Raw genomic sequence first — 25,025 nt, forward strand, 5'->3', positions numbered from 1 at the left:
GGTAGCTGACTCCTGTATCACGAGACAAGCTAACACAGTGTCGTTTCAGTTTCAGTATGAGATAAAGTGTTAGCAAAACAAAATCCCAAACAATATTATTTAACCTACTTATCGAGCATCAGCCCACTGAGGACAAGGTGAGTAGAAAACTAGCATAAGCTGACTACCACGTGACTTTTCTCTCTGCTGTGATTTAGGTCATTCTGGTACACCAGGAGACCACATTATTTAGATCTTGTCTCATAGTCTGTATTGAAGTTATTCATGTCACCTGTTTGTTAGATGTCGTTTCCCCAGACCTGTCAGTCAAGTTGCCAAATGACCTGCTCCATCAAGTCATGCAGCTCTCAACCCTCATGCTTCCTCTTTTTCTTTCCAGTTCTGTTTTTTCCATCCTGAACGACCAACCATGACAGCCATGCGCGTCGATGCCAAGGTGGTCATGCTGGGGAAGGAGAGTGTTGGGAAAACCAGCTTAGTTGAGAGATACGTTCACCACCGCTTCCTGGTTGGACCGTATCAGAATGTGAGTATAAATATATAAAACAAAAAAATGCCAAAATGTTTTACTTTCTTACGATATATCTATAATTTATGGTATCATGTTGGCCACTTTCTAAATCAGAGATGTGCCTTTTTCATTTTAAACCTCACAGTTGTGACTTTTTACTTTACTGTTGACACCTTTTTCCCTGCACAGTTGTGACTGTTTTGTTACCTCACAGCTGCCACCTTGTCCTCTCATTATTTTACCTCACGTCTGTGACTGCCACTGCCCCTCACGGTATATTTGCTACCTCACAGTGGCTGTTTTCTCTCTTTACAGCGGCCCCTTTTTTACCTAACATTTGGCACCAATTTTTACCTCAGGATTGTCTTTATTTATTTATTTTTACTTCACAAATGTGACTTTTTACCTTACAGTTGCCAATTTTTTTTTATATCTAAAACAATTGTGACACTTCCTCACAGCTGCCAAATTTGTGCCTGGTTTGTTACCTCACGTTGCCACTTTTTCCCCCTTTTAGAGTTGCCTTTTTAGCTCACATGTGCATCTTTTTATCTCACAATTTGCCCCCTTATTTATCTCACAATTGTCTTTTTATTTCACAATTGTGACTTTTTATCATACACGTTTTTCCCCCTCACAGTTGCCACTTTTTGCTACTGCACAGTTTCATCTTTTACTTAATGGTTGTCTTTTTTGTGTGTTTTTTTTTAAATTATTATTACAGTTGCAAGTTGTGACTGTTTTGGTACCTCACTGGCAATTTTTTCCCTTACGTTAGTGACTTTTTACCATACAGCTGCCACCTTTCCCCTCACAGTTGCCACTTTTTTGTTGCCGTTCTCATCTCTTTCACTTCACAGTTGTCTTTTTTTTTTTTTTCTTCTTACGTTTGCCATTTGTGACTCTTTTGTAGTGGCTATTTTCCCCTTACATTTGTGATCTTTCCCTCAGTTGCCCCCCCATGATTTTTCTCACATTTGTCACAAATTGTTACCTCACAACTATGTCTATTTTACTTGACAATTGTGACTTTTTACCTTTCAGTTGTGACTTTTTTTTTTTACTTACAGCTGCCAGTTATTACCCTCGAAGTTGTGACTTTTTTGTTACCTCACACTAGTTATTTTTTTCTTTTTACAGTTGTGTTTTTTACCTTACAGCTGCCACCTTTTCATCTCACAGTTATGACTTTTTTTATTACATCTAAAACATCTTCCTACAACAGAGTTTCAAAGCATATACACATACACACACACACACACACACACACACACATATATATATATATATATATATATATATATATATATATATATATATATATATATAACAGAATATTGTTACCTCACAGTGGCTATTTTCTCTCTTTACAGTTCAGACTTTTTACCTCACATTTTTTAAATCTCACACCAGTATTACCCATATATACAATTGTGAGGTAAAAAAAAAAGAATTGTGAGGTAAAAACTGTGAAAAAATGTGAGATTTAAAAAAATGGGCAACTGTGAGGTAAAAAGTCTGAACTGTAAAGAGAGAAAATAGCCACTGTGAGGTAACAAATATTCTGTTATATATATATATATATATATGTGTGTGTGTGTATATGCTTTGAAACTCTGTTGTAGGAAGATGTTTTAGACTTGTTTAATCATTTACATCGCATTTACAAATACTCAGTCTCGTAATGAAGCCAGTCAGGAGTTAGTTTTGGAGGTGACGTAGGGGATTTCAGGTAATGTCTTTAAAACTGTAAGAGTCTAAAACTCTTGCAGAAATCGTTTTGATTCACATCTCCCATTAGATGTAGGAGTCTAAATAATATAATAATAATTCTAATGACTGTAATGTAATCGGAGTGAACAAAACAAATGCCAGTGTAGACATTATATCACAAGCCTGCTCGGTGTGAGGATTAAAATGTTGTTTATCTGTGTTCCTCGTCTAGACCATCGGAGCTGCATTTGTGGCCAAGTCCATCAACGTTGGCAACAAAGTGATTACTCTGGGAATATGGGTGCGTCCTGTTGTTTTGTTGTCAGGGCTACTTTTTTAATGAGAATTGTTGCGAATATTAGATTCGCAATAAACAATGGGTTTTTTCTTTGCGTCGTTGTAGGACACGGCCGGATCGGAGCGCTACGAGGCCATGAGCAGAATTTACTACAGAGGAGCCCGAGCTGCCATCGTGTGTTACGGTACCGCTCTTTACATTTCCTTTTGTTTAAACTGATTGAAGGATTTTATTGAAAAGCAACATTCTGTGAACCTCATTCATGTTGTGGCACGTTAGTCGTGATGTATTGATCCGGATTTATTGATTGTCTAGACTTAACAGACAACAGCAGCTTCCAGAGAGCCAGATTCTGGGTAAAGGAGTTACAGACATTTGAGGAGGTATTTCACTTTTCAGATTTGTTAAGTATATAGACACTATGATCAAAAGTTTGTGGACTCCTGACAAAAAAAATGGTATATGCCTTTGAACATCCCATTCAAAATTTAGTGTCCAATTTGCTGTTATAACAACCTCCACTCTTCTGGGAAGATGTTCCTCTAAATTGGTGGTGCATCAGGAATAATGGTCCGTGGGGAAACACTGTGCTCCATTGTGTAGTTAAATGGACTAAACAAAGCTTTTTTTTGTATTCGAATTACTCGAGTTGCTCAAGGAATTGTTTCAACCCTAGAAGAAATGCATACGGCTAGAAAGTTCAGGTGTCCCAAAACCTGTGACCATAATCACGTAATGTTTTGCTGTAGACCGAATCCACCGTGTGTGTTTGTATGTTTACTTACAGCACTGTAAGATCTACCTGTGCGGCACCAAGAACGACCTGGTCGAAGGTGACCGCAGTGCACGGCAAGTCGACTACCACGACGTACAGGACTTTGTGGAAGGTACGTTTTATTTTTTATAATCAGCTTCACGTACGAGGTGGTATCAAAAGGTTTCGAGATTATCGTCGAGTTTACGAGAAAGTACTTTATTTATCTATGACATCTGCATGAGCCAAATCTGACAAGTAGGGTGGGTGTGAAAGTGAGATCGTGGTGTTCCACGCGTGCCGAGGGCTCGGTTACAGAGTGTACACGTGGTCAGAATAGCAGACGTGGTAATGCACACGGCACACTGACTTATGAAGGCCGGTGCTCCCTGTGACTCTGCGTGCAGCCTTGTGCTGCCATCTGTTGGTGTGTTACAGAACTGGTCTCAAAACCTTTTTAATACCACGTCGTAACTTGTTCTGTAATTTGGCGTGAACATTAATCAGAACCCGTTAAGAGCTTTGTCCTCCACAGAAATAGGAGCACAGCATTTCGAGACCTCCAGCAAAACAGGAAACAACGTCGGTAAGCAGCAGAGAAGCGATTCATTCTTAGATATTTAAAAAGTTTGTGTACACTGTGTGGCAAAAGTATTGGGACACCCGACTTTTCTAACAATATGAGGTTCTTCCACAAAGTTGGAGGCACACAATTGTATATGACGTCTATGGATGTAGCAGGACATTTTCCCTTTACATGACCTGTTCCAATGCTCCTGTGCACAAAGCCTGCATTGTGAACGGGTTAGAGTGGAAGATCTCCTGCTATAGAGCTCCAACCCCATTGAACACAATTGAGATGAATGTAAACACTGGCTGTCCCCCAGACCTCCTCATTTTCTCACCTACATCAGCACCTGACTTTACTAAACACACATCCTTGTGGCTGAATGAATCTCCACAAAATTTACTGGAACATCTTTCCAGAAGAGTGGACATGTGGAATTGGATGTTCAGAAAGAGCATAATCTTCTGGTCAGGTGTCCACAATCTTGTCCATATAAATAGTGTACACACTGTAAATGATCAGAATTCCAACAGCTCTTGTTAGAAATAATTGTAGCTGTTAAGACATGAAATATATTAAGGAAAAAAAAACTTTTCCATTTCCCATTTTTCTGCAACAGACGCACTTTTTCTGAAAGTAGCCGAGGATTTTAGTAACTCGGCATTCGAGTTTCTTCCAGGTAAAAAAAAAAACACAATCTCACGAATATTTTTATGTTCTTTTGATCACAAATCTAACATGTTTTTCTATGGAAACAAAATTTCAGAGGAGAAAGGCGTGAACCTGGACCAAAAGAAGAACTCGTACATCTACACCTGCTGTCATCACTGACGTGTCACTTCACCTCGACGTCTCCTGGCTTTTTTTTTTTTTTTGCTTTTTTTTTTTTCTCGAGGAAAAAAAAACCCAGAAACCGAGAGTTTAGTTTCTCCAGGTGTATCGTCAGATAAAAGTGCGAAGATTGCGAGGACGCTCGAACGAAACGGCGCGAGATTGAACGGCGGCAGACTCTTTAGCCGTAAATGGGGAAGAAACAAGAAGAAGTGGAACCTGCAGTGCATGGAAGTGATTATTATGCCGTGTTCCTCTGGTTCTCCCCAAACACACACACACACACACACACACACACACACGTTTTGTTGTTGTTGATCCGAGTTTACACACACAAACGCACTCTTCGGTTTATTTATTTGCATTTGTGGTTTGTAGCCTTTTCCCCCCCCTCTCCCAGCATGATTTATAGGTCAAAACGTGGGTTTGAGGACCCTGGATGAGACGAAACAGTGTTGAATTTTTTTATAGCAGGTTTAAAGAAGGTAGAAAAAAAAAACTGCAAAATTAAAACTGAAGTATTTGTGCATTAATGTGGATTTTTACTTCAGACTCCATGTTAACTCAACGCATTATGTTCAGGATTATTATTATTATTATTATTATTATTATTATTGCTATTTGAAGTGACCTTTGATCTTTCTCTTGTATCAAATATGACTTTCATGTTTACATTCATTTTTTATTTTGTTCATTCGATACGGCGATGAAGAATTCGCTCCGATTGTGTGTAAAAAAAACAAAACAAAAAACATTGTTTGTGTTTACCGATTTCAGCTTTGTATTGTGCCTGCACAGGAAACACACCGCAAACCAGCGGGAAAAGTGTTCGTGCCATGCAGCAGGCCTTCAGTGTAAACGCAGCCTGCCTGTATTTTATCGTAACTCGTACCCCAGTGTTCGCCGTCCCACTGCTGTGCGGTCCGATCCGATCCAAAGGAAGACGAAGCAAACCCCCCCCTGAGAAGTGTATACGCAGGTCACTACACGAACGGATCTCATTGTGAGCAGCAGATCGACAACAGATTGTCAGTCAGAACGTAAAACTTTCTGTATTTGTCATTTATTATGTACAAAGCGCTACAGGACAATTAAACGCTCTCACAAGGCAGCATTGATTGCTTTTTTTTCTCCACCAAGAGGAAGCAATGCAAAGCAGAAGGATGGCAGAAATAAAAAATAAACAAAACATAACAGCGAGCTCGGTTCGACACAATAGTACAGTGTACAAGTTCATAACGTTCAGGTCCAGAAGCATGACGAATTTAGATTAAAAGCAATACGACACACTGTTAGCATCTCTACAGTGCTCCCCCCCCCCAACATGCAAAGAGAGGCCTTCAGGCTCTTTGCCTTCGGATACGAGTAGAAAAATTACCAATGGCTACGGTTACAAATTTTCCGCAGCGACTCGTACAACAAGCATGTAGCGAGCTTCAGGATCTGCCTGTAGTGTCACTTTGATATACAGCTTTACTGTACAGATATACAATTCAGATATTCCTGTCCATAAATCATTATCTAGCCACTTTTCAAAACCTATAGACACACAAGAATGTAATCACACCAACACTTAAAGAGGTGCTCGGATGATGGTAGAGGGATTTTGTTCACATTTTGGGGTGTAGTCTGTGTTCCACCAGCAGGTGGTGCTAAAAAGAGATTTTAGAGTTCTTCAGTAAAAGTCTTGTTTGGTGTTTAAATTGCTTTGTCCTGGAGGTAAAATAGCTAACACGTACACGTAAAGCTAACACGGACTCTAATGACCGTCTGGTTGATAATCCTGGATTTAAGCAAGAGTTTAAAAATGGCCGATACTAATTTTCTAACCGTACAACGTATAGCACCTAGACAATTATGTCATGCGATTATTTTATGAGAAGGGGCCAAGCACTCTTCTATCATGTTAGGCAGCTGGGCAGGAAGTCAGCCATTTTGAAGACTAAAACAGTTAGGAAGTTTGCACCACATCATGACATTCTGAAGGTTTTACATATCAATATCGTGCTTGTCACATAGTTTCTGTTTTAGATATGTGACCTAAAGTGTGTGTGTGTGTGTGGGGCATAAACAAGAAATGAGGCAACAACTGATTTTTGTCTCTTGTGAGTGCTTGGCCCCCTTAATCACTTCTAGTAGCTATATATATATATATATATTAGTTTGGTTTGTGGGGACCATAAAAAAAAAGCAGATTGAACTAGCTACATAATTAGCTTTTTTTTTTTTTTTTTTTACATGCCTCGATGATTAGCTTGTGTAATTAAAGTAAAACTTTAGTAATTAACGTCTGCACGATGTTAGCTGCTAGTCTATTAGCCTCAGGTAAAAAAAAAAAACGAAAAAAAGCACAACTGCGTAAATACGGTTTAATATTTCGACCGTACGTTTCTAATCCAAAGCCTGCCATGCTTCTGTGGTTCGCATAGTGTTAATCTACAACAAAATACTTTTACTGACCACTTTATTAGGAACACCTTCCTCCCTGCTTATTCAAACATCCAATCACATGACAGCAGTGCATTTCACATGGGTTTAGTGTTCATATGTGATCTCTGTGGTGTCTCAGAAGTTGAGGACAGGCTTAACAAAACTGGACAGTTGATTTGGAAGTTTGGAAAAGCATTTATGAATCTATGGACCAAACCTGCTTTGAGACAGCAGTTCAGGCTGGTGGGGGTTGTGTAACGATATGGGGAATGGTTATTTGGTGTATAGTTGCCCCTTTAATAACCAGTCAAATCCCACACCCTATCCATGTACTGGTACTGATTTTTGGCATCCATATCCGTCTACAAATGACCTTTTAAAATGTCTGAGGCACCACAGAAGTCCTCTGAACCTGCTTCAATGAACAACTAGTTCAAGGTACTACAACAGGAGCACTAGTAGAGCACCTTTGGGAGATTAGCAGCATGATCATTACAGGAATGTTTTTGTGGAATCGGGGCTGTTCTGAAAGCAAAGCGGGAGCGTTACTGTGGTGTTCCTCATAAAGTGCTGGTTACACGTGGACATTTCAGTTCAGCCTGAAGAAGACCAAGACTCCCTGATTAACATCCACTACCACATTCAGCCATCGAGTGAATTACTAACCATGTGTTTATATTTCGGAATATAGACGAAGTGTTCTGGATACGTGAATGCCGAAGACTTTTTGAAGGAAAGGAAAAATCCACCCTGAACTTCTTGCATATCATCATGAACATATGAACTTCAGCAGCAACTTCAACTTCAGATTTGAGATGAAATTTAAAAATGTTATAGACGTTTCTTTTGCTAGTGGTTTTACCCAATATTCACAATGACAGTTACTTCATCTCTAGCTATAGACAGTGATGCAGCGGCTCTTTTTTTTCTACTTTGATCCCTCTTATGCTCCGTCCTCCTTGTCTGTATGTTCAGTCATTCGAAAATATCCCTTACTATTCATATGAATATCGCCGTCTGTTACCTAGCTGAATTGCAATGCAGTGCATTGTGGAAGGTGTCGCTGTTTCTACATTTTTCACTAACACCACATTAGACGGAGAAATAGTTTTGCGAGAAAGTTGACGGTTATCCGTTGTGTTATTAAAGCTGGTTGAATGTTTCGGTATAAACGTACATTATATGGACAAAAGTTTGTAGACACCTGAGCAAAAGATTGCCATGTGCTGGTAACCTCCACTCTTCTGGGAAGATGTTCCACAAGATTTTAAAGATCTGTGTGAGATTCTGATGAAGGCAAGGAGGCCTGGGGTGCAGTCAGCGTTCACATTTATCCCATGTTCAGTAGGGTTTAGAGCTCTATCGCAGGAGATCTTGCGCTCCAACCCATGGAAGCATATCTTCATGGATCTTCAATAACAGGGGCATTTTCATGCTGGAACAGGTTTGGGTCTCCTAGTTCAATGGAGGGAAAATTTTATGCTAACGCAGCCAAAGATACAATCCAATACAATTGTTTGCTAACAGTTTGAGAAAGAACCACATATTACTGATAAAGCCAGGTGTCCTAATACTTTTGTCCATATTGTATTTAATGTATTTCAGGGTGGACTTCTCCTTAAAATCAGGGCTTTTAGGAGATAACTGGCTTCACACTGCCTTCTTAGCACCACAGCGTCTATCTCAGGAGTGCAAACTGCTGCCCAAAATGGCTGTGCAACCGATTAAGACGCCGAACCTAATTATCGAAATGAACGTGTTAAATAATTTAACACGATTGGAGCTCATTACAGTATGAGTGCACGTTTATAAGGCATTATAAAGTCAAACACTGACTGGACGCACAAGAACCTCAGAGGATGTCTTGCGCTATTGTATTTTTTCCTCGAATTCTCTATATTTCAGAATTTTCTTCAAGCCTCAATGGATTTATTTCCAGGTGAACCTAATGTGCAAATCCAGTCCTCGACTTCGAGGAGTTTCTACATGACAAATTTAAAGGGAAATAAATAAATCTAATTTCTTTTAAAAGGGGTTTGTAAAGTAATAAGTGCCGACCACACGTTTTAAAAGCATCGAATCTGGCCTATTTTGTTTGTGGCTCTGTGGGAACCAGTCAGGCTTCTTAAAGAAAACATAGAAAAGTGGTGAGTGCAAAAACGTTCAGTTCCGGGTCTTTTTGTCCCGAACTCGAGGAAACACTTTGTTCCGTACAAAGTCATTACATGTTCATGCTTTGCACATCTAACAATAAATTGCACGAAAAAATTGTGCAAAAAACTTCAAAATAAAAAAAAAATCAACTAAATCCTCCAGAGCTGATGATCCTTTTCTCCAGTTTCTTTCCTAATACGGTTTCTGTAGTGAAGAAGAAATCATGTCTACTCGTCTATACTTATAAATCTGAATGCATTCCTAAAGTTAGTGAAACTTTCAGACCTCTTTTTGACCGACTGCAGTCTTCATCTTCCTCAGCAATTTTTACAATGTCCTCGTCCACGTCCTGGTCCTGCTCGTGGTCCACCCAGTTTTCTTCTTCCCCACAAGAAGATATGGGTGAGTACGCACTGTTAAAAGTGACTGAAGAGTAAAGGAGTGGAGGGCTGGAAGGTGGGCTGGAGGACATCAACGGAGCTTCGGAGGACGGAGGATGTGCCGTGTTTTGATAAAGCGGTAACGCCTTCACTGGGTAAGCGTCGGCGTGTTTGGGGGGGTATTCGCGGATCTCGCCCGGTTCTAGAGGCTCGGGTCCACATGGGTCGTGTTCGCTGCATGACAGACGGCCGTCCAGCTTGGAGATGAAGAGCATCCCGTCGCGATGCTCCACGCAGTAGGAGCTCGGGCACATCTCACAGAATGACGCAGACTCCTGACCACACAGGTCGCACTGATGCCAAGGACACTCCCAACGCCCTACACACACACACACACACACACACACACACACACACACAAAGAAATAAAGAATTGCAAAGCAAACATCTTTTCTGATATTCACATTCACACAGTGGCCACTTTATTAGGAACAGTGTACGGAATTCTAGAGGTTTGGAACTTGCTGATAACTGAATAATCAATCGATATAATAATATAATTAAAATTGATACTGAATAAAAAAACTACTTATTTATTAAAAAAAAATAAAAAATAATACAATTATTTGTCATTGTGCTAGATGACTCGGCTGCTCCCATTAGGGGTCGCCACAGCGGATCATCCGTGTCATTACTACTCTGCCTCTTTCAGACCAACTACCTGCATGTCTTCATTCACCACATCCATAAACCTGGTGGCTCCATCCTCAGCATTCTCCTACTGATATAATCCATGTCCCTCCTCTGCACATGTCCAAACCATCTCAATCTCGCCTCCCTCACCTTGTCTCCAAAACTGCACACTTCACTGCTGTCACACTGTCCTCATACATGTCCTGCACCACCCTCACATACTTCTCTGACACACCAGACTTCCTCATACAATACCACAACTCTTCTCTCCACCCTGTCGTACGCTTTCTCTAAATCCACAAACACACAATGCAGCTCCTTCTGACCTTCTCTATACTTCTCAATCAACATTCTCAAAGCAAATAATGTGTCTGTGGTGCTCTTCCTCGGCATGAAACCATACTGTTGCTCACAATTGTTAATCAATCTGGTTAAAACCTCCACTGCCATCTCTCTAAAACTTCTGCATGCTTCAACTGGTATAAATATGAATATATTCATTATATTCTTTAATATTGAGAAAAACAAAACACATGCATTTAAACTGAAACAAAATAAAAACATAAAAAAAGAAAAGTCTTTTCCAAAATTCATAAAAAAAGACTTTAAATAAACAGCTTGTGGTGTCAGTAATTCACCTCTAGAGGACGCTCTCGTGCTGTATAATGCAACCTGGAAAAACTATGGATTTATTCAGATAGTTCCAGCGATTAACTGTTGGTGCTGATTAATTAACCTCTACTAAATTCCCCTCTGGGATAAGCTGAGTGGTCTATCTGTCTAAAATGAATTATCTCATCAGCCAAATGTGCAGTGATGCATGAAGCAATCGAATCTGTGGCTGGACATCAGGACGTCAATAATCCTGAAGACTCCAGTAAGTTTCTAGTTTGGTTTCTTGGTTTGATGATAATGAGCTAATGATGTTTGATAATTGTTTTATTTGTAAACTGGTGATGGTGTGTGATGGGTTTTGTCATGGAAAACATTTAAATTCAAAGCCACTCTGGATGGATTGACATGACGTGACGTGACGTGACGTGAAACGATGCGATACTGACCTGCAGGTCTCCTGGTCAGGTTGAGACAGTCTGCGTGATACACCTTTGGACATCCTGGTCTCTTACATGAAACCATCTGTCCACCATCTCCACAGCTGAAGCACTCGTCCTCTCGCTCCTTGGTCAGCTCTTGCTGTGACTTGCGCTTCGCGTGAGCTTTCCTCTTCATCTTACGGCCCTTGTCATCTGCAGGAGGGTTATTCTAAAAAAAAGTTTAAAAGAACATTACAAAGTAAAAGACTTTTTTGTCTACTACATTACAGAAAAACATGCCGTTCCTCAATACTCTAGAGTGAAAACATGATGAGTCTGAAAGGAGAACCTGTGGCGAGAGTACGAGCGTAAACTCATGGTTCTGGTGAAAGTGTGTGTGTGTGTGTGTGTGTGTGTGTGAGACTAGAAAAATCTCTCCGTATAAAGGTCTGCTATATGAGGAAGTTCGACTCAGTGGTTACGGCACTGAGCTCCTGATCAAAAGGTCAGGGGTTCAAGCCCTGGTATAGCTAAGATGCCATTCTTGGGGCCCTTGAGTAAGTCCCTTACCCCTCTGTGCTCCAGGGGCACTGTATCATGGCTGATCCTGTGCTCTGACCCAAAGCTTCATAACATCGCTGAAAAAGTACACGGGAGGTGGTAACTTAATGGTTAAAGTCATTGGACTTGATCATGAGTTTAAATCCCAGCCACACCAAGCTGCCAGTCCTGGGCCCCTGAGGAAGGCCCTTAAACCCATAGCTGCTCAGTTGTAGGAGATTTATCTAAGTCGCTTTAGATAAGAGCGTTTGTTAAATGCTATAAATGTATTAATGTACATGTGACAAGTATAAAGCACCTTTCTTTCTTTCTCGCAGGAGAATAAAAGACTGAACTACATCCATTATTCACATCAAGTTTTCATACATCACTACTTTGACTTTTCATACTGAAGTCCGTTCAAAAGTGAGAACTTTTAGAACTTTTACTCGAGTAAAGGAACAACTTCATCCACCACTGAAGGATTTATACTCAACCTACAAACACAACTGAAACCAAATGGTGGACAGTAACAAACTGTATGTTGGTGATCAGTAGATACCAATCAAAAGTGCAAAACAGAGCGCGAACCTCGACCCTGAAACACAGCGAGTCACCTGCATTTTTATCCTCATAAATAAAAAGGAACAACTGATTTCACAAAATGTATTTGAGTAGAAAGTCAAATATTTGATTTTTTGAAATGTAGTGAAAATACAGATAAAAATACAGATAAATAAATGATGAAAAAACTCCAGACTCGAACTCGTCACAACACATGTGACCTGATTTGCTTTTTAAAGTAGTTGAAAAGAAGGTTTTGTGTTTATGATAATTGTAATAGAAATCAATCAGTGTTTGAGTCATTAATAGATCAGTGTGCTGAGAGTCACATTCGAGTCTCTTCACATAAACTGAGGTGATTAAGCAAAGAGCAAAAAATTATAATAGGATAATTATAGCCATAATAAATCATAGTATTTTTGATACTTAAGTACATTTGAAGGCAAAAACCTTTGTACTTTTATTGGAGTCAAATTCTACTTTACTCAAATACATGGTTTGTGTACTTCATCCAGCACTGAAACCTATAAAACTGACTATGTTTCTGTAGCTCATGTAACGCTTAAAAGTCTGACTTTTCACTTTTAAGTTGACGAATGCTGTACTATTGCAGGTTTCTGATTAAACACTTAAAAATCCTCTGTTTTTACCTTTGGTCTTACACCTAGAAAGCCACTGCAGTTCGGCGCACCACATTTACACACGGTCTTCCCGTTGCCCAGACACTCCAGGTTGTAGTTGAATGTCAGCTCAGTGCCTTTAGAGAAAAGATACACACATAAGTGTATAATTACGTGATACTCCACAGCTGTGATGTGTTCAGAAAGGCTTAAGGTGAAGCATTTAGATCGTTATAATGGTGTAACAACTCGTTGTGGATCATCACCTTATACAGTATCTCACAAAAATGATTTTCACCCCTCGCATTTCAGCAACCATTTTATTATATCTTCTCAAGGAACAATAGTATAGAAACAAAACTTGGATATATTTTAGAGTAGTCAGTGTGCAGTTTGTGTAGCAGTACAGATTTACTGTCCTCTGAAAATAACTCAACATACAGATGTTATTGTCTCAATAACTGACAACAAAATTGAGTACACCCTCAGTGAACATGTCAAAACTGTGTCCAAAGTGTCACTATTTAGTGTGAGCACCAGTGTTATCCAGCACTGCTTTAATCCTCCTGGGCATATAATTCACCAGAGCTGCACAGGTCATCGCTGGGATTCTCTTTCACTTCTCCATAATGACATCACGGAGCTGCTAGATGATTAAAACATTGCGCTTGTGTGAGCCACACATGCTGGACACCATCTGAGACAAACAAGTTTATCTTAGTCTCATCAGACCACAGGACATGGTTACAGCAATTCATGCTATTGGACAGGTCGTCTTCAGCAAACTGTTTGAAGGTTTTCTTGTGAGCTTGAGATAAGACGTCCTTCTGGGAGGACGGCCTGCAAACTGACTAGTTGCAGTGTGTGGCGTACAGTCTGAGCACATAAGCGGACCTTCTGCTTCTGCAACCTCTAAAGCAACCCTGCAGAACTCATGTGTCTGTTTTTTGAAGCCGTTTCTGCACCCGACGCACAGCACGAGGACTCGAATTCTTTGATGGACCCTTGTGAGGTCTATTCTAAGAGGAACCCATCTTGGAAAACCTCTGTATGACCCTGACCACTGTACTGTATCTCAGTTTCAGAGTGTTACTGATCTTCTTACAGCCTCAGCATCTTTATTCTTTGTTTTTTAATCAAATAAATCGCACGTGGTGTCAGTATTTTGCCTCTAGAGGCCGCTAGAGTACTGTATAACACAACCCGGAAAAACTATTTTGGATTTTTGCAGATAGCTGATAGTTCCAGCAATCAACTATCTGTGCCAAATAATGTGCAAAACAGATGGATCGGTTGACCACAACATAATTTACACAAGTTTTAATAAATATAAGAGATATAAGAGAGAATGTGTGAGCCAATCAGAATCAAGTATTCAGACAGATCATGAAATAATATTTGGTGTATAATATATGGAATAATTATATTTTTATGTATATTTGATTGGTGAGGCAGAGGGACTGAGCTGAAAAGAATGTGCTGCAAGTTAGAGCAATAAAGGATGCAGATGGAAACGTGTTGACTAGTGAGGTGACTCTGTTGAGAAGGTGGAGGGAGTATTTTGAGTAGCTGATTAATGAAGAAAATAAGAGAGAGAGAAGGGTGGATGATGTAGAGATGGTAATGCAGGAAGTGAATAGGATTAGTAAGAAGAGAAACAGAGTAGTGGAAGCCAGGCTAAGAGAAGAGGTGGCCATCTGTTTGCACCACATAAGCATTATTTGCTTTGAGAATGTTGATGGAGAATTATAGAGAAGGTCAGAAAAAGTTGCATTGTGCGTTTAGAGATTTAGAGAAAGCGTACAACAGGGTGGAGAGAGGAGTTGTGGTATTGTATCAGGAAGTCATGTGTCAGAGAAGCATGTGAGGTTGGTGCAGGACATGTATGATGCCAGTGTGACAGCAGTGAAGTGTGCAGTAGAAACGACAGACTGGTTTAAGGTGGAGGTTGGACTGCATCAAGGATAGGCTCTGAGCCCTTTCCTGTTTGCAGTGGTGATGGACAGGTTGTGCGATATTTTGGACGTGCAGAGGGGGGACATGGGGTACTGCACTGAATGCCGGTGATGGAGCCAACAGGCAGGAGAAAAAGAGGAAGGCCTAGGAGGAGGTTTATGGATGTGGTGAGGGAAGACATGAAGGTTGTTGGTTTGACAGGGGGACAGAGGACAGGGGGTATGGAGACGGATGATCCGCTAAGGTGACCCCTAACGAAGAAGAAAGAAGGTGTAGTTGTAGAACATACAGCTAGAAACGTGCACACTCCTTACCAGCAGCAATGTCCACCAAAGCAAAGAGTCCGACCCGTGTGTCTCCGTTGACGGTCCATTTCTGGGTCTCGCAGTTTGGCTGGCAGCAATGGTTCATGAATCTGGCCTGGTTGCCTTTGGGCCCTGCGTCAATAATACGGTCCTGCCAGAGCGATATTTGGCATGAGAGAGTGGTTTCAGGTCATACTTTACTTAAATAGAGATAATAATAAGTGGTAAGGGGCGTCACCTTGTCTAGTGTCAGCAGGTAGAAATTCCCAATATCGTTCTCTTGCGCCTGCTTGATCCGAGCCCGGCATTCCTCCTCGTCAATCACCTCGCCAACATACTCGCTTACAAACGCGCCCTAACGCCAAACAGGGGAAAGCTACGGATTAGACACGATTTGTGTTTGACGCAGACTGGACTGAGGCGATTTTTCCAAAGCCTACCTTCTTGATGTCATGATAGCAGCGCAGGCCCCAGCCTCGAGACAACGTCCTGAAGATTTCCACCTGCGAGTACTCGCGCTTGGTGAAGCATTGGTTTTGGCAGCGCTCCGCCGCAGGGCAGACCTGAGGGTGGCATTCGTACAGCAGCATTCGGTTGATGCACTCGGAGTCCATGCCGCAGGGGTTATCATCCGTTGCTTTGCAGTTGCAGCGTGGGATCTCGGACAAGTCGGCCGTTATGATTTGCACTTTTCCGATCGGTCGGTTCACCTTTCAGAGTCGGGTAAGATCGGGTCTGAAGTGTTTCTACATTGGGCAAGTTAGAAAAAAAAAACACTTCGGTAGTGGTTTAATACCTTAATGTGTTTGTAAGGAGGAGGCTTCTTGTCATTTCTCCGGTCCTCCTGGAGCTGCCGGAGTTCCTTCTCTGCCTGCAGTTCTCGGAATCTTTCAGCAGCTTCGTCTAAAGCTGGAAACCCAAAAACACAATTTGAATTATGCCACTTCTTCCAGCAACAGAGAGAAACCTTTAAGGCAAGGGTCCCCAAACCTATGGCTGAACAATGCTAGAGACATATTAAGAAAATGTCAATCTCTACGACAATACTGGTAGTCGCTCCGCCCTGTGTCATTTTCTGTTATGGACAGACCCAATCCCCATTAAAGAAAGGAACAATTATGTGGTACTCTGACTTTAAGGTACACATCTAGTACTTTTAAGCCTTTGAAGTTACTTTTCATTCATTTTTTATTCATATTCTGCAAGAGCTTTACTCTTGTCAGGGTTGTGGTAGATCTCAGTCAGATGCACAGGGAATACACTTGTGGGCAATAACTGGGCCATGCCCCAAGCTAAATAGCACGTATGGAGCTTTTAATGGACTAAACGACAAATCATTTATCAGGAAATGAATGAAACAAATGCACTCCTCAGTCCCTCCCGTGTCACCATCTGCTTGTTTACTTTTGCTTAACTGTTGGCGAAAAGCAAAAACAAGGAAATTCACTGTTTTGTCTCAAAAAAAACGTTTCAGCTCCCCAACAACCTTCTGAGGGTCCTTCATTCTTTATGTCCTTCATGACATAATCGGTCCATCACAAGTAATCATGCAAGGGCAATTTCACTTAACCCACCAATCAGCTTCCCTGTTTTTGACAAGTGGGAAGAAACCAGAGAACTGAGATGAAACCCACAGGGTCATGGGTAAAACACAATCTCATGGTTACATGCAGGACCCTGTAGTTGTGCAGGCATGTTATCGCAGTGTTGCTACACCAGAGTTTTGTTTGTTAAGTATATTTAAAACATCCGCTCAATCAAATACTTAGAAATAAAATAAAAATTTAAAAAGTCCTGCATTAATGACCACAAGGGTTCGGATGGATCTGGTCAACGGAGTCATGAGAAAAGATATGAAGGTGGGGAAGGTGGTAGCTTAGTGATTAAGGCATTGGACTTTAGAGTAAAAGATCATGAGCTCAAATCCCAGCCAGACCAAGCTGTCACCTCTGGGCCCCTGAACAAGGCCCGTAAGCCCATCGATGCTCTAATAGTGTCTGCCGAATAAGATAAATGTAATTTTTTTTTATTCAAGCAGACACCATTATCATTGATTTAAATATAGCACTGAAGTGGTTTAAGTGTCTGTAGACCAATCTGAAGTGCTACAGATCATGTCATAGATTAGTTACGCTTTATTGGCAAACAACGGTAACGTTAACATGAATCGTCTTTATACATTATCAATACCTTTCCTATAAACAGAGTCGACCCCCTTTCCCATTTTCTCTTTACTGTTGGCATCTCCTTCCATGTAAGGGAAGACCCGAGCCTGATAGGTCCACAGGTAGTCATTGGAACCAAAGAAAAGCACCGGAAACTCGCCGACGTCGTGCCTCATTCGCAGGATGTTCTCTGGAATGTCTCGAGGGTTACTGACTTCTGCAGGCCACCATCTGATACAGAGCACACAATCAATGAATCAAAACCACAACGATCATGTGATCATCTCAAATGCTTTCAATATGTGAATCTTCATAATATTTTTATATTTTTAATAACATGTTTATTATACACTATATAAGTGAATGTGGACACCTGAGCATAAGGTTGATATGTGCATTTTTAACCATTCCATTCCACATTAAATGCTGTTATAATAACCTCCAATCTTCTGGGAAGATGTTCCACTGGATTTTGTGGAGATTTGTGGAAATTCATTCAGCCATTAAGGATGAATGTTAGCCTTTACTAACATTAAGGGTGTTAGTAAAGTCAGGTCCTCATCTTACCACTGATGTAGGTGAGATGAGGAGGCCTGCAGTGCAGTCAGCATTCACATTCATCCCAAAAGGTTTTGGAGCTCTATACCAGGAGATCTTCCACTCAAACCCATGGAAAGCAGATCTTCATTTGTGCACAGGGGCACTGTCATGCTGGAACAGGTTTGAGTATCCTAGTTCAAGTAAAGGGAAAATTTCATGCTACCACAACCAAAGACATCGTCAACGTTGTGGTAACAATTCGGGGAAGAACCACATTTGGCTGGGAAAAGTCAGGTGTCCTAATACTTTTGTCCATACAATGTACAGCAGATAAGGTGGCGTTTTGTCTGAGCTGGGGCTGACCTGTATCGGCCCACTTTGACCCACACCACTTCTTTGTAGTGTGGTTTCTTGCCAGCTCGGCAGTCGTTGCAGAACCAGCTCCCCTCGGGCATGTCGATGTGCAGACACTCGCGGTGAAAAGCTGCGGGACAGGACTCACAGCAGAGCAGGCTTCCTCCTGACATCACCAAGATCCCAGACAGAAAAGTTTAATCAGCACTTTCCTTCCCAAACACCACAGCAGACACGGTTAAAGCTCCAAAAGTAATGAAGACTGACCTTCGGAGCAAACAAAGCACCAGCTGACGTTGACGTGTTCGTGATTGCGGCAGCCCTTTCGTGGCGTGAAGTGGTTAGGACACAGGATGCTGTTACTGGACAAGACGACGCTGCCGGCAGGGATGCAGTAATCACCAGCGTGGTACGCGGCGGGGCATCGTACGCAGTGGATCAGTCGACCTGCAGAGAGTGAAGAGTTCAGGGAGGTCATTTCCCAGCGGAGACTAAATAACTATCGCAATAAGTACTGTGTTAATATAGAATTCTAACTAAGTCTGATGTCCGGCACAAGAAACCTGTCAGGGAATTAATAAATATATAATAATAATATAATGATATATAAATCTAACTATTTGACTAACCATTAAACAAACATGGATAATCTTATTTACATATGTTATACGCAGTGTTTGTGAAAAGTGTAAAAACACAAGTGTTTTATGGGTTTTGAGACAAATGCATGTTCCTTTTGTTTCTATGCAAAAAACCTCAATAAAAGGGAAAGAAAACACAAAAATTGGACAGTGAATGAGTGGAAGAACGTTCTGTGGAGTCCAAATGGGACATTTTTGTTTTTAACAGAAGGACGTAATGGTTTGAAGCTTAATGGTTTGGGGTTGTTTTAGAGCAGGGAAGCTTAAAGACGTATAAGTAACCCAACATGGCAACCATTCCATACTTTAACAGCATGCAATTCCGTCTGTGCTGCAGCTCATTGGAAGCGACTTCACCGTACAACAAGTTCTGAGTTCTGTGGGTGTTATTTAGAGAGCAATCAGTCGTCTGGAGTGATAACTATCAAGAAATGGCCTGCCCAGTCACCGCACCTAAATCCTACTGAACTGCTCTGCGATGAAGTGAAAACTTGAAGGTTCACAAATAATTTCTTCATTTTCTTGGGATATTTAATAAACCTTTTGCAGTTACTCATTTGTATGACTGAGAAATGAAGACCTTTATAAATAGAAGGGTTGTTCGGGTTGCAGATGAAGCAGGCGAGACACGCGTGGAGGGAGCAGCGGAAGCCTCGATTTAAGGGCACTGTGAGGGCGTTGCTGGCGACGCACTCTCCGTGGTAGAACTTCCCGCAAGCAGGAACCATACAGCGCCTCACGTCATCTCCGAGCTTCTTACACATAAAGCATTCGTGGAGGCCTTGAATTCAAACACACCTCTCAGTTCATTTGCAACATATGAACATAGAACATAAGATATGCCACTGTTCTACCGCGGCATCTGTTTGAGTCGGTCAACGCCCACCAGAAGTGCACTGCTGACACAGAAACTTTCCGGCTGGAGGCTCCGTCAGGCCGACACACTGTTGGTGGAATGTTCTGCAGCATTGGCCTTCACACAGGAGAAGTTCTCCCTGTTTCTCACAAACCTACACACACAGGAAACAGGAATGAAGGAATATTCCGGAAAGGAATGTTCCGTAAAAGCACAATAATAACAGAACAATTCTTCTAAAACAATTTTATGTCTGCAATTCAGTCTCCTCAATCACAACTCTATTCATACATCTAGAGTTCTTATTGCACCTAGTGGACAAACATATGAATTGCAACAAGCCTTATTAGAGGCCAACAGGGGGCAGGGCTCACGCTGCCCCATGAACACACTCTGAACATTTTTCCTGAAAGTGGAGCAGGAGAGAGGATAATAGCATGGTTTTCATTTGTGATGTTTTATGCCAATGTGGACTTGTTAAACAATATTCCGCAGCCATCAAGTTCTCGTATTTGAAAATTTTAAATTGTTATATTTGATATATATTAGGTTTATTGATTAGATCAAATATTTAGAATTGAATCTAATATATTTCTGTGAACAACGACAAAGTGTAAGTGTCTGTGAGGTGCAGACCCGTTTCTATTGTACATTTCTATTGAAAGATATTTTGCAAAACAAGAAAGAGTGGATGCATAATTTGTATATGTCAGAAATGTGTGCGCACCACAGATTTCCAAACAAAAGCCAAACATGTATATGTGCCCTATTTCCAATTACCTAGTTTTTTGACCTAGTTTCTGGTCTTTTGTGTGAATTTTGGTGGTAAATTGAGATTTTTTTTTGGAAACCTGGCAACCCTTGTTAATAGCTCAAATGATTCATCAAACCGAGCTGTTAGAATGCATGTCGGATGACTGTGTAGCTTCTCCAAATAATGTTTTATTCAAGACCATGCTTCCATTAATGTTGTCCTACATTACCAAAATGTACATCCACAATCCCTCTAAAGAGAACTGACCTGACAAACACTGTCTTTCAGTAATACACCACTCCCTTTCTCCACTGAAAGTCTGTTATAAGCAGATTCATTTTTCGTCTCAGGGCACTCATCACCAGGGTCGAATTTCTAAAAAAACAAACAAGGAATATTTTAAGTTGAGAAACAATTAAGCATTGATTTAACCTGGACAGTCAGAAGCTCATGAAACGCAGCTATAATATACTAATAATTTTACAGATCCTGCATGAGATCACAGAAACCAGGACTGACCTCAGCTTTAGCACATTTCCGGTCCTTGGCTGTCTCAGGGTTAAGCGTGTCAGGGTTCGTTGGCGTGATGCCTGCCTCCGTTGCTGTGCAGGAAATTGGGACGCTCTCTTCAGGAGTCCATACGGCAGGCTGCTTGTTCTTAGTTTTCGATTGTCCTAAGCCTATTTTGGACAAAATAGGAATTACATGAAAAGAAACCATGGCCTGGTGAAGCACAAGTTCACAGGAGAGAAATGTGTGGTGACTATGGGAGATATTATCATATTCATAACTTGAAAAATAAATTCTGAAGATGTATAAGGCTCCATATAAGGCTCTGTTAGTAAAATTCGTAATTTGACAAATACGTAACAAGTAAAAAAAAAAGATTTGGACATACGAAAGAGTATTTCTGTGCCAAATACGCTACTTCAGAGTTTTTTCTTTTAAATAGAGTCCTGATAGAGACACGAAGAGAGGAATTCCTCGTATAAGACCTTCTCCAACCAGAGCACACCAAGAGCACACCCACCACCGTGCTTTATTTGGTCGCGAGAGTCCTCTGCATCGCTGCACAGGACTGGCTCGAGAAGAACATCTCCAAAAGATGTGTTTTTTGAGTGTGAGGGAAGGAGAACTTACCGTATAGACACATCCTGCTGTAGTCAAAATCAAATAAATCGTACAAATTGTACAACATGTATTGAAAAGCTTTTTACCACAACTTTTTAGATTCACCCACCTCTAGAAGATCGGCTGTTTTCAGAGAGAAGCGTAAAGATGTAAATCTGCTAAAACTAAAGACTCTTTAGAGATATGATGGATGCAGTACTACTCTATAGCTACTCGTGATGAACATGATATAAGCTATTCTGTATTCACATACTAAAATGGATTACTACTTTTTTTTTTATAATGAACCAGAATTTTTTTAAATATTCACAAATGGACCTACCAACCTGCATGAGCTGGAGCATGTCCTGAAGAACAGTTCCTCTGGGCTTTTACCTAGCAGAGAATTGGTTTCCATTTAAATAATTCATCTGAGCCTGAAGATGAATATCAGGAAAATGTGTTTAATGTCAAAGTCCGGTTGCACAAACCTTCTTTTTTGGCATCAGGATCGGTTCGGCTTCGATAGAACTCTCGAGAATTTTCTTAGTGGGCTTCCGTTGCCTCTTGGTGCTTAAACAGACGCCATCGCCTAAACAACACCGACACATTTAAGACGTTAATAACACATGGGAGGTCAAATACCAACTTGAACAAACAACCAAAAACAAAATACACCATGATGTTTTTATTCAGCATTTTATCAACACAATTTTATTTTTTTAATCCAAATAATCGAAAAAATGTATCGTCCGATTAATCGATCATCAAAGTAATCGTTAGTTGCAGCCCTAATGAAAACTTTACAATTATAGCATTTTGAAGACACCCATATCCCCAGAGCGACTTACAATTATCGGATTTATACACTTAATCAGTTGAGAATTGGCCTTGGCTAACGCTGTGTCTAACCACTAGACCACCAGGAGACCTACGCTGTGTCTACATTAATACGGATAAATTCGAAAACACCGTATTCATCTTAAAACACTCCGTGTCCACACTTCTGTGTTCGATCGTTTCCCAAAAAAAGTTGCTCATCCACACCGAAACGCGTACATCCCTGTACTGCACATGAGCTAAAATTGTCCTCCTGTGAATAATGACTCAAAAATCCGTATTCGAAAGCCTCTGTTATCCACTTTGGAGAGCATTTTCAAAAAAGCTACATCTATGTTGACTGAAAATGACGTCTCAGTGGAAACGGAACACCAAAATGGAGAGAAAAATATGTGGTTTCAAATAAAAACGTAGTAGTGTGGACATGGCCTGAGATCTGAACTCATATCCTTTCGATCAGCAGTTTAACCTCTTTCCCAATGAGTTACCACTTCAGATAGACAGCGGCAGTTCCGTTTCGAGCGAGGGCTTGTGTCTTGAAAGAGTCTTGAATCTACCAACAGGGGGGTTGAAGTCCTTCACGGTTTATTTGAAACCCATATTACAATCCACACTATGAACATTATACGGCCAAAAGCATGTGGACACCTGACCATCACACCCATATATGGTTCTCATACTGTGGAGATGAAGTTCAAAACCCTCAATTGTACAGAATGCCTTTGTATGCTGTGGATACAGTTTCTTTTCAGTTGAACTAAACTTTACTAACACTGTTCCAGCATGACAATGTTGAGGTTAGAGAGGAAAAACTCGTTCAGTTCGGAGATTCGATCAGTTCGGAGATTCGTTCAGTACTCCAGCGCCTCCTCCAGAACAGCCTTTACCTCAAAGCGGAGAAATGCGAGTTCCACTTCCCCAGCACCTCGTTTCTCCATTCACCATATCACTAATGCTCTTTTGGCTAAAGGAACATACAGCCACGCCCCCAAAAAATAATATGAAAGCCTTCCCAGAAGAATGGAGCTTAGGAATAAAATAAAGTTAATCTGAAATGAGACGCTTCATATGTGAGTATGAATTTAATGGTTAGGTGCCCACAATATTCCGGACATATGGTGTATTCTTCTGAAGGACAAAGTATATTACTAAATTTTGAGATCTTTTTACTCTACGTTAGGGGTGTGATTTCGACATGCGTTTGTACTGAACGTTTTCGGTACAGGGTTTTATCCAATCCTTTTTATGTCCGGAACATAGTTAAAAGCTGAGTTTTCTCAGGAACGTATTAAGTGGCGGACCACAAGTTTACAAGCTAGAGTTAGCACAGTGTCACTGTGGAAATACGACTTGTGGTGCGTTGTTTTGTGCGAAATTGCGGCAACGCCCGACTTTACGACAGTCTCGCGATACGGATTCTTAAACGTCCTCTCCAAGAATTACTCTTAAAATCATGACAATTGCGCATATCGAGGGAGTGAAAAAATGAAGGATAGAAGAAATATAGACATTTGTGAAAGTATGCTGAAATAAGTAGAACAGTATTAATAATTAATAATTAATATTAAAAGTAAAACACACTTAGACTCACTTGTATACACATCTATACAGTTCTAACGAATGTAAAATATTGAATTGAATTTTTCCATTGATTTATGATTATGGTTTTATTCAATCAATTTAATTTGTGCCAATTTAATTGATTACTCAATTTAATTAATATAATAAAAAGTGTATTGCATTGATTCGATTTTTTCAATTTTATGAAATATTGTAACATTATTATTATGATATAATATTATATATTATACAATATATAACATTGTATCATTATTATAAAAAATTGTTGTAAAAATGTAAACTGTTCACAAATATCGATAATAATAAACTGCGTTAATAAAAAAACGACAAGCAATTTTATGTTTTGCATTTCTTTCGCCCTCTGTACCAAATCTGATCCGAATCGAATTGAAAACCGAGGTACGCCCCGAACCGTGAATTTTGTGTACCGTTACACCCCCACACTACATACAGATCTACTTACCGATGTGGGAACCATTCTGAATTAGAAGCTGCTCCTTGAAACAATGTTCTCCATATGAAGACGATGACGTTTCTATTTCCGGAGGCGGAGTCAGAGTATCCACAGCCATCTCCTGACTCTCTTGACACGAAGTCGTTTCTATCACCGGGGGAGTTTTAGACCTCTCTTCAGGAGGAGGAGTCAGAATTTCCGGTAAGGGATGTGGTGCACAGGGTTCTGCACAGGGTTCAAGGTGTTGCTTTGCAGCTGAGAATTTCTCAGTGATGTGATCAGGAGTGTTTTTAACAACCTGAGAAAGACCGTGGAAAACGATCCATTAAAGATTCAGGAAACAAACAGTAAGAAAAAAAAGAAACAGCTGAATAAAAAG

The 25,025-nt window shown here is 40.6% G+C and overlaps 2 protein-coding genes across 5 annotated transcripts in view; one reads left to right on the plus strand and one right to left on the minus strand.

Annotated features, from left to right (window-relative positions):
• On the plus strand, positions 1-5,786 carry rab24 (RAB24, member RAS oncogene family). The gene is made up of 9 exons (XM_046867885.1): positions 1-137; positions 380-526; positions 2,457-2,525; positions 2,628-2,706; positions 2,838-2,905; positions 3,310-3,409; positions 3,812-3,862; positions 4,464-4,523; positions 4,611-5,786. The coding sequence occupies exons 2-9, from the start codon at positions 410-412 to the stop codon at positions 4,673-4,675; spliced, it is 609 nt and encodes a 202-aa protein (XP_046723841.1). The 5' UTR covers positions 1-137; positions 380-409; the 3' UTR covers positions 4,676-5,786.
• nsd1b (nuclear receptor binding SET domain protein 1b) overlaps positions 5,723-25,025 on the minus strand; it is a 26,954-nt gene continuing 7,651 nt past the window's right edge. For all 4 annotated transcript variants that reach the window (XM_046867878.1, XM_046867877.1, XM_046867876.1 and 1 more), the window contains exons 7-23: positions 24,656-24,944; positions 22,263-22,363; positions 22,119-22,167; positions 21,181-21,341; positions 20,929-21,036; positions 19,938-20,061; positions 19,632-19,832; positions 18,678-18,857; positions 18,420-18,576; positions 17,542-17,747; positions 16,148-16,260; positions 15,792-16,061; positions 15,590-15,706; positions 15,361-15,502; positions 13,121-13,227; positions 11,394-11,595; positions 5,723-10,018 (exon numbers count right to left, since the gene is read on the minus strand). In XM_046867878.1, coding sequence (XP_046723834.1) covers positions 9,501-10,018; positions 11,394-11,595; positions 13,121-13,227; positions 15,361-15,502; positions 15,590-15,706; positions 15,792-16,061; positions 16,148-16,260; positions 17,542-17,747; positions 18,420-18,576; positions 18,678-18,857; positions 19,632-19,832; positions 19,938-20,061; positions 20,929-21,036; positions 21,181-21,341; positions 22,119-22,167; positions 22,263-22,363; positions 24,656-24,944 — 3,045 coding nt within the window. In that variant the 3' untranslated portion in view covers positions 5,723-9,500. The remainder of the gene's footprint in view (positions 10,019-11,393; positions 11,596-13,120; positions 13,228-15,360; positions 15,503-15,589; positions 15,707-15,791; positions 16,062-16,147; positions 16,261-17,541; positions 17,748-18,419; positions 18,577-18,677; positions 18,858-19,631; positions 19,833-19,937; positions 20,062-20,928; positions 21,037-21,180; positions 21,342-22,118; positions 22,168-22,262; positions 22,364-24,655; positions 24,945-25,025) is intronic.

This window comes from Silurus meridionalis, chromosome 15 (assembly GCF_014805685.1).
Source record: "Silurus meridionalis isolate SWU-2019-XX chromosome 15, ASM1480568v1, whole genome shotgun sequence".
NCBI classification, from domain to species: Eukaryota; Metazoa; Chordata; class Actinopteri; order Siluriformes; family Siluridae; genus Silurus; species Silurus meridionalis.